At 33.2% G+C, this 19,205-nt stretch overlaps 1 protein-coding gene across 1 annotated transcript; it reads left to right on the top strand.

The window, feature by feature from the left end:
* The first annotated feature begins 16,097 nt into the window (after positions 1-16,097).
* LOC120260195 (WAT1-related protein At1g25270-like) lies at positions 16,098-18,254 on the top strand. The gene is made up of 8 exons (XM_039267635.1): positions 16,098-16,261; positions 16,721-16,784; positions 16,896-16,969; positions 17,053-17,169; positions 17,273-17,528; positions 17,616-17,774; positions 17,880-18,031; positions 18,125-18,254. The coding sequence occupies exons 1-8, from the start codon at positions 16,098-16,100 to the stop codon at positions 18,252-18,254; spliced, it is 1,116 nt and encodes a 371-aa protein (XP_039123569.1).
* The last annotated feature ends 951 nt before the right edge of the window (positions 18,255-19,205 follow it).

The following is a 19,205-nucleotide window of genomic DNA, read 5'->3' as shown; positions in this document are numbered from 1 at the left end:
AAATCCATCATCATGGACTGGCTCGCCAAAGCTCTCGTCATACTTTCCTCCTTCATCTTCTCCTCCGGCATTGGTGGTGGCGTCCTCTAAGGCACCACTTGCGAAGCCATTCTCTGCACCATGCTCGCCACCCATGAAAAAACACTCACCCTCACCAGTCATCACTATGCCTCCGACCTAGAAGTCTACTCCTCCGACTGAGCCCATTCCTCCTTCCAAAAGCTGCCAAGATCGCCGGCATCCTCCTCTCCAACTTTCGCTCTCTCCTCACTTCCTCTTCTACCTTCTTTTCTTTCTCTCCTTCTTTTCTCTGGCAAACAATCTCCAAAGATCTTTCCTCCGGCCTCATCCCTTTCTTCATCCGCGTAACTGCGCCACCGTCGGCACAACCTCATCCACCGCAGTTGATTTTATCAAAAAGCCCTCTCTGCGATTCTGTGTTCAAGTTTAAGAAGCGAAGAAGAATAAGGAGGAAAAGAAGAAAGAGAAGGACAAAACCAGGAGATTGAGAATGAGAAGAAAGAGCATAAGACGAAGAAGACGAGAGAGAACAAGAGGAATGGGCAGGATGCTGATGTGGCCACAAACGGGGTGAGGTAGATTAAAAAGGGAGATGAGGATTATAACATCCTCGCTAGCGCTTCCACATCTGCAAATGAGCTGTCATAAGCTGGTCCACGTGGTCGTTCCGGCGCCCACGTCAGAAAATTATCACCGGAAATAAGCTAGTACCCTCCCGTTGAAGCGAAATCAAATTATGGTACTAAAAAAAATACGAATTAAAGGTGGGTATCCCTTTTGATATTTGGCAATAGTTTGGTGACCTCACAGGATTTTTACCCCCACTTTGATGATTGATTCTTTATTTGACTTTATAGCATACTCATCTAATTAAGGACATGACATACAAGCTATATATTAGCGAAGGACAAGACATATTGACTATATCAATCATATTCATACAAACACATGAAAAATTTTCTATTTTTAAGACTTTTCATTCATTCACATGTGTATGCAGTAATCAATGCTTAACCAATGAAAACCCTACTCACACATTGCTATATATATAATAATTAGCTGAATCATTAATAATCCATCTCACATGTTTCGCTTCTTTGCAGCATGGCCTCGATCCATTAGTTCAAACCATTAATTCATTTCACCTGTTAGCTTCTTTACATCCTCCATTAGTTCAAACCATTAATCACAAGGTATGTATGTATATATACATATATATAGTTAAATAGTTTTTAAAAGTTTTTTTGATAAAGTCTAAGATCATATTTGAATGTGTACATTAGCAAGGCTTTTATATAATTTAATATGATTTTTGTAAGATCATTTTATTAACTTTGGAAAAAAATAGTTAAAAAAAAATGCATGTTTTAGTTTTACATGACTTTTTAAGTAAAAAAATCTATATACAAAATTATGTATTACATTTTTATTGTTAGTTTGTTTGTTATTTATAAATGCTTACAACATTCTAGTAATTGGATTTATTGACAAGGGACTTCATTTTTCTTCAAGAATTATATAGATCAAAATTGAAAATACAGAAAATCAAGACTATGTTGTCATCATTGTGCAATTTAAAGCAATCCTTAAGGAAATACTCTAAAGATTAAGGTTACCCGCGCTAAGTTATGAATGTGAAAAAAGAGGTCCAGATCATCACCCAAGTTTTATAGTTAAGGTGAAATTTGAAGACAAACTTGAAAACCATGAACAATATGGATTCAAGGCATATACAAAGAAAGAAGCTGAAAATGAAGCTGCATTGCGAGCTATAAGGCATCTTCAAAATATTTATAATATTTGTCATTAAAGTTGTGAATGAAAGTGAATTGTATAGAGTTAAATATGAATTAGAGGATTCGCAAGATGCTAATGGAAACTTAAGGGAGAGACTTGCTAAACTTATTGATGAGCTGGAGGAGCTAAAGATCAAGATGAAAAGAATGATTCATAATAATTTGAAAACAATGAAAATTTACTTATGAATCATCAGAATAAGAAAAAAAGAGCATTTGTAATTCTTGATTTTTCCTCCTAGGTGTGGCTAAAAAATTAGTAAACAGAGTTATTGAAAGAAATTACAAAGTATTGGGAATGCTAGAAATAGTTTAAGTTTTTAAAGTTGTATATATTGTTGTAATTATGTGTCATGATGTATTAAATAAAAAACTAATCAAATTAAGTATGTATTAAAGTATCTGTTAGTGAGTTTTGTAAATATATAACCAGTCCAATCCTACCTCATATTGTATCCCCCCCTCTTCCCCTCTTTCCTTTTGTGAGAATAGGTAGAAATTTTTAACAATTTTTTTAAGTAATTGGCTTATAATGTAACTATGGAAAATTTATTTAAAAAACCAACCATTTTTATAAGTAGTTTAATATAAAAAAACTTATGTTAAATTTTATTATTATTAGACCTTGTCTGTCTTTAGTTCCTCTAAATTATAAAAAAAAAACAATTGTTTATATGTTTACATATACTCTCAGCGTAAACGCGGGCCACCTTACTAGTATATATTAAAGTGAAAAAAGTTTTATAATAAATAATGATGAAGCTTTTCTCACCAAAAAGTATTTAATATATATCATAATATTATAATATTTAAAAATAAGTTAATGTTAAATTAAATAGATTATCTTATCTCTCTTATATTATTTTTTTCAAGTTCAAGTTTTCATTAAGTAATAAATTAGTTTAATTATTTTTAATTAATATTTTATTTGTTGTCTTTGTTAATTATGTGATGGCTTTGATTGATTAGGTTAAAGGTACAAGGCTTTATTCAAAAATCAAAATGGAGTTTGGAAGGATTTTTTAATAGCAGCAGCGTAGTTTATAAGAGGGATCCCATGTCATATATCTTTGATTTTAATGCTTTGCATAGAATACTTGAGCAAGGGTCTTTGCAATCAATTGCAAGAGAAATTTCAAATTCCATCCTAGTTGTGGAAAAATAAAGCTTTCACTTTATATGCTTTGGAGATAATCTATTCATGTGTAGTTATTCTATTGGCATGAATTCTATTTTAACTATTAAAGAGACGCTAAGAATTTGGTCTTCGAGCAAATAACTAAGAGTAGTGTTTATTGTTGTGGTATTAGTAATCAAGGTTATCTCTGACCTGGAATTTAAAGAAAGAAAACTTCCAATTAAGTATTTAGCAGTACCTTTAATTTCAATGAGACTAAAGAAAGAGCATTGTGGTGATCCGATAGATAAAGGTACAAAGACAATTTTGATTAGAAATATTCGATATCTTTTCTATGCTAATAGATTACAATCGGTGCAATATGTCCTTCAAAGTCTTTGCATATGGTAGAGTAGTTTTTTGCTTAAAGATATTATTAATGAAGCACAAAAAAGTATGTAAGATTTTTTTTAGAGAGGTGAAGGAGCTAGTAAATGAGAAGTTTTGAGAGCTTAAGATCAACCCTATAAGCCCAAAAAGGATGGTGACCCAGGCTAGGTGTGAGCCCCACCCATTAAATTAGATCCTAGCTGTCAATACAAACTTTTTCAATCAGAGCCATTGATTTATAAGATTTTAAAACCCTTGTTCTTATCCTTGCGGTTACCAAATATTACGATCTGACTGCATCTCCACCGCCCAGGATCTCATATTGTGGTAGGAAAAAAAAACCCTAGCCCTTCTTTCCTTTATTTCATGGTGGTGCCGGCCGCAAGGACGAGTGGATCTTCTTATCAAGAGTTGTTTTGTTTCTTTCAAGGTAGGATCTTTGAGCTTTGTGCATAATATTTATGATTATTATTGATGCCGGTTGGCTCTAGATTTCTTTCTTTCTGAAACCCTAAAATTTGTTCCTATTTGTGATTCACTTTTAAACCTTAGATTTAGCCCTTGAGTTTCTAGGGTTTGTTCCCAATTTGTAGTTGAGGGAATATTGTTCCTCTTTTGATGTGTGCACCTAAACATATTCTTAGAATCTTTGACCGTGATGTTTTTATGGATTTAATCACGTCTCAAGGATGAGATTTTGCATGATATATTTGATGTAATGTGAAGTATAGTTGATTGAGGTATAATCTTTCGCCTTGAGAAAGGAATTGTTAGTTGATTTAATTTGATAGGTTTCAGATTTTCGGTTTTGACAATAGCAGAAATCTCTCTCTGATTTTAGGAATTTTAGAGGAAGAATTTGGAGGAGAGTAAAATATAAAAGTTGTATATTTTGATGTTACCTAAATACCTGTAAAATTTCAGATTTATTGCATCTGTAGTCTATGAGATATAGCCTTATTATTATAATTGTCTCGGATGATATTTCTGTGCAGAACTTGAAGAATCATGGCCAATTTTGATGATCAGGGAGATTGAATTAGATAAGGTGAAAAATAAGAAAGTCGTTCATTTTTGAGTTGTTGGATTGTCAGTAAAGTTTCATTACGTTTGGAGTTGTTGGTTAATATATATGCATATTTTAAAAGTATATGTCTGAATTATAATTTTGCAGAAATAGTTAGAGATTCAATTGAATGTTATAAATTGAGTAGTACTCTAAATTATGTGAATTTCGGCTATGTTATAGTGTTAGGTGTCTATTATTCCCAGAATTTTTAAATTTGTGATTTGGAAAAGTGTAAGTGAAGTTATGAGGGTTTTGGTACTCATTGATTATGTTGGAATTATTGATATGGCTTTTAGAGTGGGTAATTGCTATTGTATCATCTCAATAATCAATATTTGGGAGTGTAGAATAATAGCTTGAAATTTTTGCATTCGTACCCTTCTAAAATTCTTTTTGTTTAATACTATTGCTTGTTAGCCTCGATTCCATTATTGAAAACTAATAGGATCTCTTCCCAAATATAGGACATACCAAAGGTGTAAAGGTTTTGGAGTATTTTTGGGCGTTAATCAAGTATCCCACTTATAAATCTGATTATATGTGTACACTCTAGTTTTTGAATATTTGGGATTTTTGAGAAGAGTACTGTTTTTATTTATTGGTATTTTAAATCATTTATTTGTTATTATTTTTGGATTTATTTTTAAATTCATTTAAATATCACGTTAATGATATGATATTTTGGTTTAGGTTTATCTAAAAGGTTTAATATATGTTTAAAAGTTTTTGAACTATTAAATGTTGATTTATTTAAATTTTGAATTTATTATGTACTTTATTTAAAAATCTGGATCATATCATTCTTGAGTTTTAATTCATTTGTTTAAATTCAGATAGTTTAACTTTTGAATTTCAGATATTATATTTAGAATCTGAATTTTTAATTCATTTCATTAAATTCAGGATTTCTAATTTTTGAATATCATACTTATTTAATTTATGATTATTTTATTTATTTAAATTCAGATTAACTATTTTAGTGATTTTGGGTATTTTATTTAATTTTTGATTACATTAATTGGTTAATTTGATATGACAAAAATGGGATCACGTTACTGTAAATTTCTTGTATTTTGTCTGATTAGTTTATTGTTTTGTCCATCGGAAGTATTTTGACATAAAACTAGTCCCCAATTAACTATGCAATAACCCTGTCACTGGGGGTTAAACACTGACCGTGTCGACACGTATTTTGTTCTAGAAATCATAGTTTCGCACCGCTTGCCGTGGGTGAAGAATATCGGTTTTTGATAATTTTGGCTCGAGGTCACCGAGGGTAAAAAAATATGACTTTTGATAAATTTTGTCTCGGGTCACAGAGGGTAAATATATGAATTCTGTGATTTTGTTTTGGCAATAGTTGCTTGGGAGACCTATATGCTCAATTTTGACATCTTTGTTTACTTGAAATAATTCTGATTTCTGATTTTCTCATTTTTATAAATTATGATTTTGTGTAAATGATCCCAATATTTTTAGTGGGTGCTTACTGGGCTGTCAAGCTCATAATTTGTTGTTTAATATCTTTTCAGATCAAGAGTAGAGTTGAGTGGCGGATAGCCTAGCGCGGATCGTTAGGCAATCGTCAAGTATTAACATGTAATAAGTCCCTTTTTTTTTGTGGGCCTTTGGTTTATTTAAATGAGTTTATATTATTTTTTTGCAATCCACCGAGTTTGATTATTTGCTCTGTTTTGGATCAGGTTTTGAGGCCTTGTATGCCTACTTGGTTTCGGCCTTGTAGGTGTACGGTCGTTTGTCGGCGCCCCGGGTCCATAGAACTGGGTTCGGGATGTGACACTAGGGCTTAAAAAAGGTTTATGAATCAAGTTGTAGTTAATTATCTGTTTATATATGGGAGTTCATGGCTCTGAAAAATAGCTTGTGCATTACAAGATGGGCACAACTTTCCTTTTTAGAGTAATCATACGCCTCTCCTATCATGCATCAAGAGTATAGTAGCTTCTCTTCTAGCCTCTCTACCTCACCACCGGATACCGATGGCTATCACTTTTGCATTTAAATAATATCGATCAATGTTCTTCGTTCTGAATTTTGAGTTGTTTATTTATTTATTTTCATTAAGCCCCTTGTATAATACTGGAATTTCAAATGGCCTTTATATTTGAATGTACCTTTCCCATCCCCTTTTTTTTATTAGAAAATCATTTTTTATATTTTATTGGTTTTTGTTTATAAAATTTAGAAATATTTAGATTATATATATACATATTTTATTTTATTTTCTTTATTATTTTGAAAATAAAAATAATTAAATATTAATAATAATAGAAAATACCATAAAATAGAAAGAGAATCATTTAAATCAAACTAATCATAACTCATCTTATGGAAATCAGTAAATTCCAATTTAAAATTTTTATTAAAGTGGGAAGATTTTATAATTTTAATTTAACTTAAATCAAATACCATGCCATTCATCAAAATTTTATTAATTAAATTAATAATAAAATATATTATTATATGTATTAATTTAATAAATAAAGTAATTAATAAATTTAATAATTATAATATCATAAAATAATTGGTATATAAAGGGTAATGGGAGGTAATCATACCTAAGTGACTTCATCCCTCAAATTCATCAATCTAAACACATGTTTCTTAATTCTAGATTTACAAATCCCTTTGGCCTAACAAAAAAATTTATTATATAATATTCTTAGTTACATCAAACCATCAACTATATTTGACCACACTGCATTTTAAGAACTAAGTAATTACAATTATATTGTAATTGAACATCTACTGTAGTTAGGATTACATTTAACCAAACAACACCTTAATGAAAAACTAAACAATTTGAGAACTGACAGCTCGCAGGCTGGAAGTCTTGGTTTTTATTTCTTTTTTTCTTTTTAAAGAAAAGGGTGATGGCTTAGTGATGATGTTGTTAGGTGCCCATGACATTCAATGTAATTGAGGATCACCCCGTGTTCTCCTCATGAATTTTCAAGGTTTTGATTCAAATTGGAATAGATGGCCTACTACCCCCCCGGTGTGAAACCTTGTGTCTAGGCCCAATTCTTGGACTATTAAAAGGCCAACACTAGGTTTTTGGGCACCTTTTGTGAGGGTTTTGATAGCAATTCAAGGGCATTTTCTAGGGTTCTTGAGAGGAAATTCTACCCAATCTTCTTGGGGATTGAAGGCACCATTTAGAGGAGAAATCCTCAATGGCTCTTTGGTGAAGATATTGGCAACCTAACGTGGAGAAGAGTGTGAAACATAAGGGGGTTTAATCATGTTTTTTATAGCATTTGTATTCCTTTAGATTATATTCCACTCCTTCTTTACATGAGAAACTAAACCTATTAGGGTATTCGGACATTGATGAACCCTAAGATGTAATTTTTGTATTTGACATTGGATTTCGGCTATATATTTGAGTTTATTTTGATTGTGATTGAATTGTGTATTTTGATACTGTGATTTCTATATAGTTTAGTTCGAATTCATGCTTGATACATGTGTGAGGGATTGAGAAATCACTATACATAGATCTACCATAATTGAAGGAAATTGAGTATAGACCTAGGAGTAGAAGGTTGAAAACTTCAATTCTCCTAGTTAGGATTGCATTACCTCCGAATTTCACTAAGTGTTCATACAATCATATTGCTCCAAGGTAGAGAAGTGATTCCCACCATGGTATGTGTAGGGGATTAGTCACTAATAGCCTTGAGAATAGGATTAGTGTGATTTAAGAAGTCTGGAATAATCCTTTTTACGGGTGTATAAAGTGTTCATGCAATCATATTGTATCAAGGCAGGGAAGAGACTCCGATCTAACTTCGTAGGGGATCATTTGTCCATCACCTTAAGAAAAGGTGAACATGATTTAAGAACACCTACATTTCTAATCAACTCAATGACAACCCGATATCCTAATCTAGAAGTTAACTACAAATCCTAGGGGGATTCCTTGTCTACATACCTTCTTTCGCTGCTTAATAGAGTTTTTACCAATTCACTATGTTTGTTTTAGCTTTTGATTCATTTTTGGTTAGTCCTCAATCTTGCTTTTATTCGGATAAATAATAAACGATTAGTTAGTACTAGTACTTCTTGTCCTCATGGATTGACAACTCTACATTATTGCACATTGTTATTACCTGATACGACTCATTCACTTGCGAAATTCACACATCATCAAACTTCCTTAGCACAAAAGTTTTTGATATATGGCACCCAACCTCCACACAACAACAATTCCCACAGCCTTCTCAAACCTGTGGCATATTTTACTCAAATAAAGTCTCTCCTATAGTGCAAACAGGAAGCTATAGCATAGCTCAATTACTATATGAGTTGAAAGGTCCATAGAGTTTAAGGCACTCTATTCTACATCAGCCATTAATGGGGGTAGTATAGTGATAGGTCAACCTGAATAGCTTTTTCTATACAACATTGAAGGTACTTTCAATAGTGTGTCCTTCAACAACATGCACTTCAATAAATCCTCCATCACTAATCAATCAATTGATTTCAACAACTGCTGATTTACAGTATTATTGGAGTTTCAGTAAGGGAAAATTATGACATTATAAAAGACAAACTATTAGTCCTGCACAACAAGGCCCTTAGGTGACAAGAAGAGTTCCCAGGACCACAAGGCCCCTAGGTTGGGTGCGGTTGCACAAGCATTCTCAGGTGCTCCCTCAACATCTTAGCCTGTGCCAAGACTATCAAAACATAATCTGATCATTTTGCAATTTGATAAGATCTCAAAAAATAAATTCACAATGAACTACCAATACCCATTGTCTATTTTCAAAACTTTAACCATCTTCTTGAGTAGCTTTGACACCAACTGGCTGGTAATTAGAATAGTAAAAAATGTTGGAATTAAGGAAATCATAAACATTGGTTGTTCTACTTAATTATGTATGATAAGTGACAATTCTAGCTTGAAATTTTATTTTTGGTCAACTCTATTTAAATGTTTTATTCCATGTGTTAGTTGCATGAAAATATTGCAGCTATGAATGTTTAGCTTTCTTTTTTCCTTTTTTTTTTTTTTAAGAATTCTTCATTTGACTTTAACTCCAATATCAAGACATAAAAATATGAGAATATATTAGTGTAGTAATATTTGCCCCATATATATATATATATATATATATATATATATATATATATATATATATATATATATATATATATATAACTTCAGTCTCATTGGACATAATTCCAAATTTGAGTCCAAAGTCCAAGAATGGGGCCGTAAATGCTTCAGTTTAGCCCAACCACAATCACTATCCTATAAAGTCTTGTCCTAATGTGAGCTCACTGATCATCTTGGTTCCCGCCTCGGAGAATGTTAGAAGCCAAGAGCCTCCACAAAGCTCTTATACCGCCGTCCCTCATCCCCAACCGATCTTTGGGGAACCTAGCTTCAGTCCAATTGCCTTGCTTTCCAACTAAACGAAACCCTAACCTTAGCCCTGATGAAATATATATATATATATATATAAGATAAAAAAAATCTATATTCTATGAGAGCCATGAAATGTTTAAAAGTATATAAAAGTAGATGAAATCTATAGATATACTGCGAAGCTTCAACCTCTTAATTATTGGGAAGGAGAATAAAATGTTAATTGTAAATCTTATTTAGATTAATTTAGAATCATATTTAAATTAAATCTTGAGGAAGTATAAATTAATAGGTGTTCTTTTTAACAATATTAGTTCTAATTCCTTCGCCTTTCTTATCTGGTTTACTATGGCTATAGGCATATGTACTTATTGATAAGTGCTTGTGTGTTAAGAATGTGAAGTGTTCTTTTCTTACAATGAGCATAACTTTTATCAGGTTTAAGCGCTAATACATGTGTATTTGTGTTCTTTTGCGCATGTAGGGTTGTGAAGCTATGTTTTGAGAAAAGAAGCCAAAAGTAGATCGTGAATACATTATTTGGTGGAATCTTGGAAGGAACAAACGAGAAGACACAAGTGGGGCTCTAAGATACATGAATGTGTGCCAACCTCCATGTATTCAAGCCATTACAATGAGTTAGAGGAGCACAAAGGCAGTCACATTTGCGTATCCCGACTTGTGCATTGATAGCAAGATCTTCACCAATGAGGCTTTTGATTGAAGAAGAGTTGCGATCTATGGCATAAACGTGTGCCCGTTTATGTTGCCTCGATGAAAAGTGTGGAATTGGGAGTGTTTCGGTAGAGCACTTTACTAGGGCACTGTATCAAATCACTGTAGCAAGACACTCTAGTAGTTACTATTCAAAGCTGGCGGAAAATCAGATTTCTAGAGAATCCACATGGGCGTGTGGAAATTATCCACGCCCATGTGGAAATTCCACAGGCCCATGTGGAAAATCCACATGGGCATGTGGATGCCAATTTCCAGCCCTATTTATGCCGTGATTCAGCCGATTTTGGGGATCTTCTTTTCCCCTTCTCTCCAACTTTTCTCCATCTTTTAAGAGGTCGTCAGCTAGGGTTTTGAGGGGCTTTTGGCACGTCTTTGGAGTGGTTCTCCGGATTCGACACCGTGTTTCACTTGGAAGAAGGTTATTGGGGGAGTTTTTGTCGGCACCGATCCGGCGAGGTGTGCCCTAAGCAGGATAAGGGGACCTTTGGAGAAGATGAGACTACTCCATAAAACCATTGACACAAATACAGAGGGATTTTTCCTATGCATTTCTTATCTTTACTTTCGATTTCATTGTTGATTGTATTGTGCTCCATAGAGAGCTAAACCTCCTAGTGGGTACATGGATTTTGTAAACCCTAGGATGTTATTGTTTCATTGACCTTCTATTATAGTTTTCCATAATTTTTGCTTTTAATTGAGTTCCAATCTTGAATGCTTGTTGAATAATTTCTCCCTTAGAGTGACACTAGGGTTGAGAGTCAATATTGGTAATCTTTGTGGATGGGTGACAAGCCATGAGGGTTAGACAAAGCTATATTGGATGGTGAGTCGAGAGGTAGCGGAGCGTCCCCTTTCCCTCCGATGTGATTTATCCTACCTCAATTTCCTAGAGTTCTTTACGGTTACAATAGAGTGAAATGCTAAGGGATGAACTCCATTGGGGCTTAGTTGCGTGAGCAACAGAGTGAAGAATTGAAGTGACTTTAGTATCTTGGGCTTAATAATAACTAGGGATCTTTCGCCTGGACCAAAGGGTTAGATCTACACATAGGAATAGGGTTTATCACTTGGACTCCCTAGAACTCCATGCAACTTTGTTCAGTGTGAGGTATTGAGACTGAGCGATTTCTCCACCGGGACACAGTGTAGGGCTAGTCACAGTTGACCTTAGGTTTGGGGCCGTGTGCTTTAGGATTTCCACGACTCATTGATCATTAATTAGGAAGTATAATGGTAGGTCTTGTACTTGAAGCTTAAGTCTTAGGGGGAGCATTGTCCGAGTATCCCACTTCTATCGATTGTCTTACCTCTCATTTACTTATGCCTCTCATTCTTGTTCCTTTTATTTTTGTTTACATCACATCTTATCAACACAATCATTATTCATCTTCACTTGGTTAAGTAGCAATTTAGGTATTTTTTTTCCCTACACCTTGTGGATACGATACCCAACTCACTTGGGATTTATTACTTTGACAAATCCGTGCACTTACGGGTCACACGCAAGGGGGTTGTCACTTATCTTAGTTACTTTTGCTATTAATTATACTAATTATATGTATATATATATAATTAACATAATTAGTACATGTTTAGATTTTGTACTTTGAGAATTTCTAACATAAAATATCAAATATCTTATTATAGGGGTAAGATTATTTTTTCCTTACTGTATATAAATTTTTTTGGAAAAATTATTTATTAGTCCCTGTCACTTTTCAAACATACCTTTAAGTCCTTATGACAAAATTATATACCATTCAAACCCTCTTCTTTAAACTTCATCTTTTTAGGTCCTTGCCGTCACTATGAACCGTGATACTTTTAAAAATTGACTCAATTGACCTTGTACTTTTTTGGAGAAACATTGATGTAGAGTCTTGTCAATCATTAATTGGCTGCCCTTTTTAGCTTGCTTAAAAATCCATTTGTTTTTTTATTCTTTTTCCTCCTCAATCTAAAACTAAATAACTTTTCTCAAAATAACCAAATATAATTAATAATGAAGATATAATGCAACAAATAAATGGATAAGCTAGAAACTAAGTAGATAGTCATGATATTAAAAAATTCATCCTGAAACTGAGCGGCAAACATACATTTTACTCAATAAACACCAATCCTAAATGTTTACATACTATAATAATTGACATCAAATTACATATAATAGAAAACACTCATATTAAATGAATTAATTTGAAATTAGACAATACACTAATTACTTGTCAATTTGAGAGTTAAGAAAGATAGACAAGGTCATCTGTTGCATCTTATCCAATTGTATCAAACCTACAAGTTGCTTCTTCTAAGAGATAAAATTCATTAGGTATGGAGGTTGTTTGTGACACTCTGAACTATTTTTAGTAGTGTTATTTTTTCCTTTCAGGTTTTATTTTCATGAATTTGATAGCTCTATATAGCCCATCATGTATTCCTAGAATTGACTTGCGCTAAACTGATTAGATCAATCTCAAACTGGTTTGCTAGATAGAGTTCAAAAAATTGGTGAAAAATAGCAAACATTAGCACAAAATGCATAATTAATATGGAATATAAATATTTTGTTCCTAGCACAAACAAATAAACATGCCAGTAAATATGTTGTGTAAGAAACTAAACATGTATACTACAATAATAAATAGTTTTCTTACAAATTAAATAGGTAGAAGCCATAATAAACATAACTAGATATAATAATTTGTTACACCAGATTTTGAACAATATTGTACAATATTACATATTTTATAGCAAAATGTGAACAATAAAACCTAGTATTAAGGTAAAAAGTGATAAACTAAGCATAAACAACAAATATTGGCCACTAAAAAAGTATTATTAATGATTTATGTGCTATAATAAAGGAATAACAATATTATATAATATCCCTATTTCGCAATAAATAATAACGACGCTTACTAACTTCCCCTCATATAACTTGATCAATTTGTTTTTTTAAGCTTTTCTCACAATAACACAAAGTGATTTGTGCATAACTGATCAAACAAACTCTAGTCACATAATGCTCTCAAAATGTGCCAAACCAATCACATAGTCGCTATCTTTACATATTGGCAAAAAATCCCAACATTACATAATTTTTGAGCAAAAATGTGGTGCCGGCCTTGGGTGTCACCAAACCTTCATACTTCTCAAGCTTGGGGTCATAATAGTAATGTTTCACAACTATTGTTGCACTTGCTTTCCTTTTCTTTGATTATTTCTCTTTCTTCTTACTTTCAACCTCTGACTTCATATTTTTCTGTTAAAGATGGGTTCTCTTAGATTAGACAAAATCTAAGTGCAAACAATTGTAACAAAATATACAAGCACGGTTATCTCTAAAGTTCTCTTTAGTTCAGGCAATGAGAACTTAAAAAATTAGGAAAGAAGGAGCTCTTTTCAAGGATTTTTATCTTGGAAAACAAAATGATTTGATGGTTTGACAGTTATAAGCTTTGCAAAAATAACTAAAAATTTTAAGAAAAAATATTTATTAGTCCCTATCACTTTTGAAATATACCTTTAAGTCCTTCTGACAAAACTAAAAATTATTTAACAGTTATAGGCTTTGGAAAACAAAAAATTTTATTATACAAAAAAAAGGGGGCATAATGGTAACTTCATTAAAAATACTCCTCCGTTGAATTTAAAAGTTAATTATTCAAAAAGGAGGAATGTTTTAGACGTGTGAAAAGTCAATGGGTGTTTTGTTCAAGTGACAAAGATGCAGGGAGGAAATGCGCAATTCCTCATTTTTATCAATAAGCCAATTTTTATAAATAATTACTACAACTTAAAATATAAATGTAAAAAAAAATGCTAAATATATACTTATGCCAAGCATTAAATATTTAAAATTATGTATATAAAAATATTTTACATATTTTTCAATTATTAGATGACGTTTTAAATTTACCAATGATATATATATATATATATATATATATATATATATATATATAAGGGCGATAATAATTTTATTAAATCTTTTTTCTCACTGGTTCCCCATGTCGTTTGCTGTTCTACCCCAATAGCAGCCAGCGAAACACAACACCTCATCTCATCTCATACTGACACATGTACAAACAACCGCCCAACACGCCACACGGGCACTGCCACGAGTGACTTTGTTGTGACCGCAATTGTCCCACTATAACCAACTCCAACCCTTTATTTATACTCCCTCCATTCCTTTTTAGTTGTCAACTTTACCTAATTCACACTGATTAAGAAAGTTTGGTTAAAGTTAGTTTGTTACCTATATTTTATAAAAAATTCCATTACTTTCCAAAGCTACCCCTATTTAAACCCTCACTAGTGGAGTATATAATGTAATACTTAGCTCACTGTGATTTATTGAAAATTGTACATGTACATTAAATTAAAGGGTAAATTTGGAAAAAAAAATTATTTAATGTTGCACAATATTTCTAATGTGACAAATAAAAAGGAATAAAAAAGAGCTCCAAAACGTGACAACTAAAAAGTAACGGAGGGAGTATTATTTAAAATATAAATTTTATAATCAAATTAATATTCTGACAAATTCTTACCTCTCTTCCTCTTTCCAAACACAAATCGTACTATCTCTCTCTAGGGGTGAAGGCACAAGGGCACCGCCCCCTGTTCAGCTGGGTCCATTGACCCCAGCCCCCTCATACCTCCGTCTCATCCTCTTCTTCCACCCTCCTTCTGATATATTTTTCCACTATTCACCCCTGTCCGATTGCCGCCCTTTGTTCAGATGTTCAGCTCTCTTGTTCGAGATAATCCATCCATGCCTTCGTGGTATCACAAAAGCACATCCTGTGTTAATGGATCCGAATCGATTCACTTAACTTTTAGCATTAGAAAGCCAAAAAGCACGATCCAGTAGAGTCTAATAATTGGGCCAATAAAAAAAACATGGGGTATGGTGATTAGCGGGATTTACATGATTTTAAATATAAAAAGATAGTTTATTTTTTAGAAAATACTATTAATTAAAATATAATCGCATATATTAAATAGACTTTATCGATACATTACTAAAATCCTAAATTTAAATAAAGATATTTATCACTCTTAGAACGTGAACAATTAAAAAACAAAATAAAATATTATGCTTTAAATAAAACTTATGTTGTTTAAATAGGGGTTGTGTGATAACGGATAAATGGTATAAAGTAGAGTGACAAATTAATATATTGCTGGTTGAGATTTCCTTGTATTTTACTTTTCTTATTTTGTTATTTTCTATTTTTAATTGAATGAACTGTGTGTGATTCATGACCTGAGATGTGTCGTATTATTTATTCACTTTTTTAAAACCCTGTTATAAATTAAAAAGTAAATAATTATCCCTTGTCGTTCGCCCCTTCTTTAAAATTTCTGGCTCCGCCCCTATCTCTCTCCGTCTCCCTATAAAAAGTAGTACCTCAATGAGAACCATATTTCCTTCTGTGGTTCTTGTTTCATCTCTCTCTCTCTCTCTCTCTCTCTCTCTGTGTGTGCTTGTTGTGTTGAAGAAGAGTAATCAAGTGAAGAATGGGAGGGTTTGAGCATCATGAAGGGTTGGAGAAGATGAAGCCAGCTCTGTGCATGGCTTTTGTGCAAGTTGTGCTTGCAGGGACTAACATCTTGTACAAGCTTGCTGTCAATGATGGCATGGACATGAGGATCATGGTAGCATATAGATACATCTTCGCAGCTGCCTTCTTTTCTCCTCTTGCCTACTTCATTGAGAGGTTTGCATTCTTTTAACTAGTTTTTTCATGTGTTTCATTCATTTTGTTTCTTGTTCTTTATATATATATATACATCTTGATATGATTTTGGTTTTTTCTTTTTTTTTTCTTGTATACATTCTTGTTTCTTTTGATTCAATCGAGTGAATAAGTGATGCATTTGAGACATAAATGTTGTGCTTTAATGCAATGGCGTCATTTAAGGATGGTCATCGATCAGTGTTCATATTGAATGCACAAAGACCGAAATATTAAGTTAGTTAAGGAGCTATACATATATATCAACTTTAAATTAATTAGAAAAACTTTTTTTTGGGGTAAAAAAAGAAAAAGATTCAGTTATTTATAGTTTTTAATTTATTGTTTTGAAATAGGAAAGCCTGTTTTATTTATAAGTAGTAGTAGTACTGTAGTAGTAGTAATAATAATAATAATAATAATAATTTTTTGCTCTTGCAGGAAGAAAAGGCCTGGTATGACATGGATGATCTTGTTTTACTCCTTTCTCAGTGGGATTCTTTGGGTAAGCTATAATATATATATATATATATAACTTCACAAGATTCCCATGAACTATTCTCAAAGTCTCAACATCCATCCAACCAGTTTATTTTAAGTTATCCAAATACAACAGTATCACGAGAGCGTGGACCATTTTTTATCCTTAGTTTCAAGTATCACAGTCCTTCACCTTCATGAACTTTTATGGTTGAAAACTGCAAATATATATCTATATACACTTTGCAAGTTATCAAAAGAGATTAATTTTGTGGATGCTATTAATTGTTCAGGGGTACATTGACTCAGAACTTGTACATAGCTAGCATTAAACTTACTTCAGCAACCTTTACCTCCGCAATGACTAATCTCACCCCTGCAATGACGTTCATTTTAGCAATCATTTTCGGGTATATCAATCACATAATATTCCTTGCAAATAAAGACAAAATAATATATATATATATATATATAAAGGATCTCAATGCATGCATTTACACTTCATTGTGATAGATTGGAGAGTTTGCACATCAAAACTATGTCAGGACAAGCAAAGGTATTGGGAACATTGATAGGGATAGGAGGTGCTATGCTTCTGACCTTCTATAAAGGAGTGCAGATAAATATTTGGCCCAAAAGCTACAACATCATGGAAGGTCACCAAGGAACAAGCCATGCAATCCCTCATCAAGACCACGATAATTTAGTCAAAGGCTTAATGCTGGCTTTAGCCAGTTGTATTTCTTATTCCATTTGGTTGATAATTCAGGTGATTATCCCAACGTACTAATGCATGCATGCATGGTGTTTTTAGTCTCATGAGCTAACATAGTCAGTGTGTGTGTTTGGCTATCAGGCCAAGGCTATTAAACTGTTTCCCTGTCAGTACTCGCTCACTGCTCTCATGTGTTTAATGGCTGCGGTGCAATCTGCTTGCTTTGCCCTAGCTATGGATAGTGAATGGGTGCAATGGAGAATGGGGTTCGACGTCCGACTTCTTACTGCTGTCTGCTCGGTATATATATATATATATATATATACATATATCAAAGAATACAGAATATGAAGTAGATTAATCTTTGTTCATATGTATATTATACAATCTCCTGTTTTATGGTAGGGAATAGTTGCATCAGGATTGAGTGTCACAGTAATGGCATGGTGCATAAGAAAGAAGGGGCCTTTATATGCTTCTGTTTTCAATCCACTCATGCTTGTCATTGTGGCTCTACTAGGTTCACTACTTCTTGATGAAAAACTGCACCTTGGAAGGTAATATTAATGTTTGTTCTTATTATATATAACCTTGTTGTACTTTTTATTGTGATTGCCCAAACAAATGTTTAATCTCATGCATTTGTTCAGTGTGCTTGGAGCCGTGTTGATTGTGCTTGGGCTATACATTGTGTTATGGGGGAAGGGAAGAGAGGCAGCTAATATTAAAGAGGCCTCTTTTAGTGATCATGATTCTATACATCCATGTTACAGTGCATGAGTGTAAAACAGCACAAGAAAGTTCTTTTAGGTGAATTTCATGAAGTGGAGGTTGCTAGATATCCTTTGCAAGCTTCACTTCTGCTGTGTTTTGAGTTAGAAAACTTTTTAATATTCCATTGCTGTGTAATGTTACTTGTATATTAACACCATGTTTGGATTGGAACAAAGAGTATTTTCCCATATAACACGGGTAAGTATCACTGGTGGGCACAAATGTTTCGTACATATAGCGTTGTGGCCACATACTTTTTTTTTGTAACGATGTGGCCACAAAATTTACCTCCGGTCACACTCATGGCCACAATTTTATGTTTGGGGGCTGTTTCGGGCGAAGGTGCTGAGGTGGCATCCGACGTGTATTATCTGTTTTAAAAAGGATCTTAAGTGGCATTCCACCTCACCACCATTTCTTTGCCCACTGCAATGTCAACCAGCCACATCAGCTCAGAACTTTACCATTTCGTTCATCAACCCTTTCTCATGTCCCGAAGATCACATCGACCGAAACCCTTGTCCGAGCGCCCCCATTTCTCCTCCTGATCTGAGATTGCCTCTCCACGCCATAAGCCCTTCCCGTCCGATGATCTCCACGACATAGACTTTTGAACAGATCTAGCATCACCACGAGTAGAATCCCAGTAAAACCACCAGTGAAGGTAGTAATTTAGGGATTTTAGGTTGATTGGTTTTGCATTTTATTTATTTAGTTTGATTGTTGTTCTATATTAGTTTTTATGTTTTGTGGGCTTGTGTTTCCTTAATTTAAGGTTGGAACTCCCAGAAATGAATTAGTAGTTTTGGAGATGGAGATGAGAGTTTAATTTATTTTCCCTAAAGTGACTTTTTTATCTGAAAAGGCATGAGTTTTATGTGTTATGTTGTGGTTGTGTTGGTGAACTTACATTTTGGAAGGCAAGGTTTTCGTTGTTAGTCATAATACTCCTACGGA

This window comes from Dioscorea cayenensis, chromosome 5, assembly GCF_009730915.1.
Source record: "Dioscorea cayenensis subsp. rotundata cultivar TDr96_F1 chromosome 5, TDr96_F1_v2_PseudoChromosome.rev07_lg8_w22 25.fasta, whole genome shotgun sequence".
In the NCBI taxonomy this organism is placed as follows: Eukaryota; Viridiplantae; Streptophyta; class Magnoliopsida; order Dioscoreales; family Dioscoreaceae; genus Dioscorea; species Dioscorea cayenensis.
This window is presented reverse-complemented; position numbering and strand designations above follow the sequence as displayed.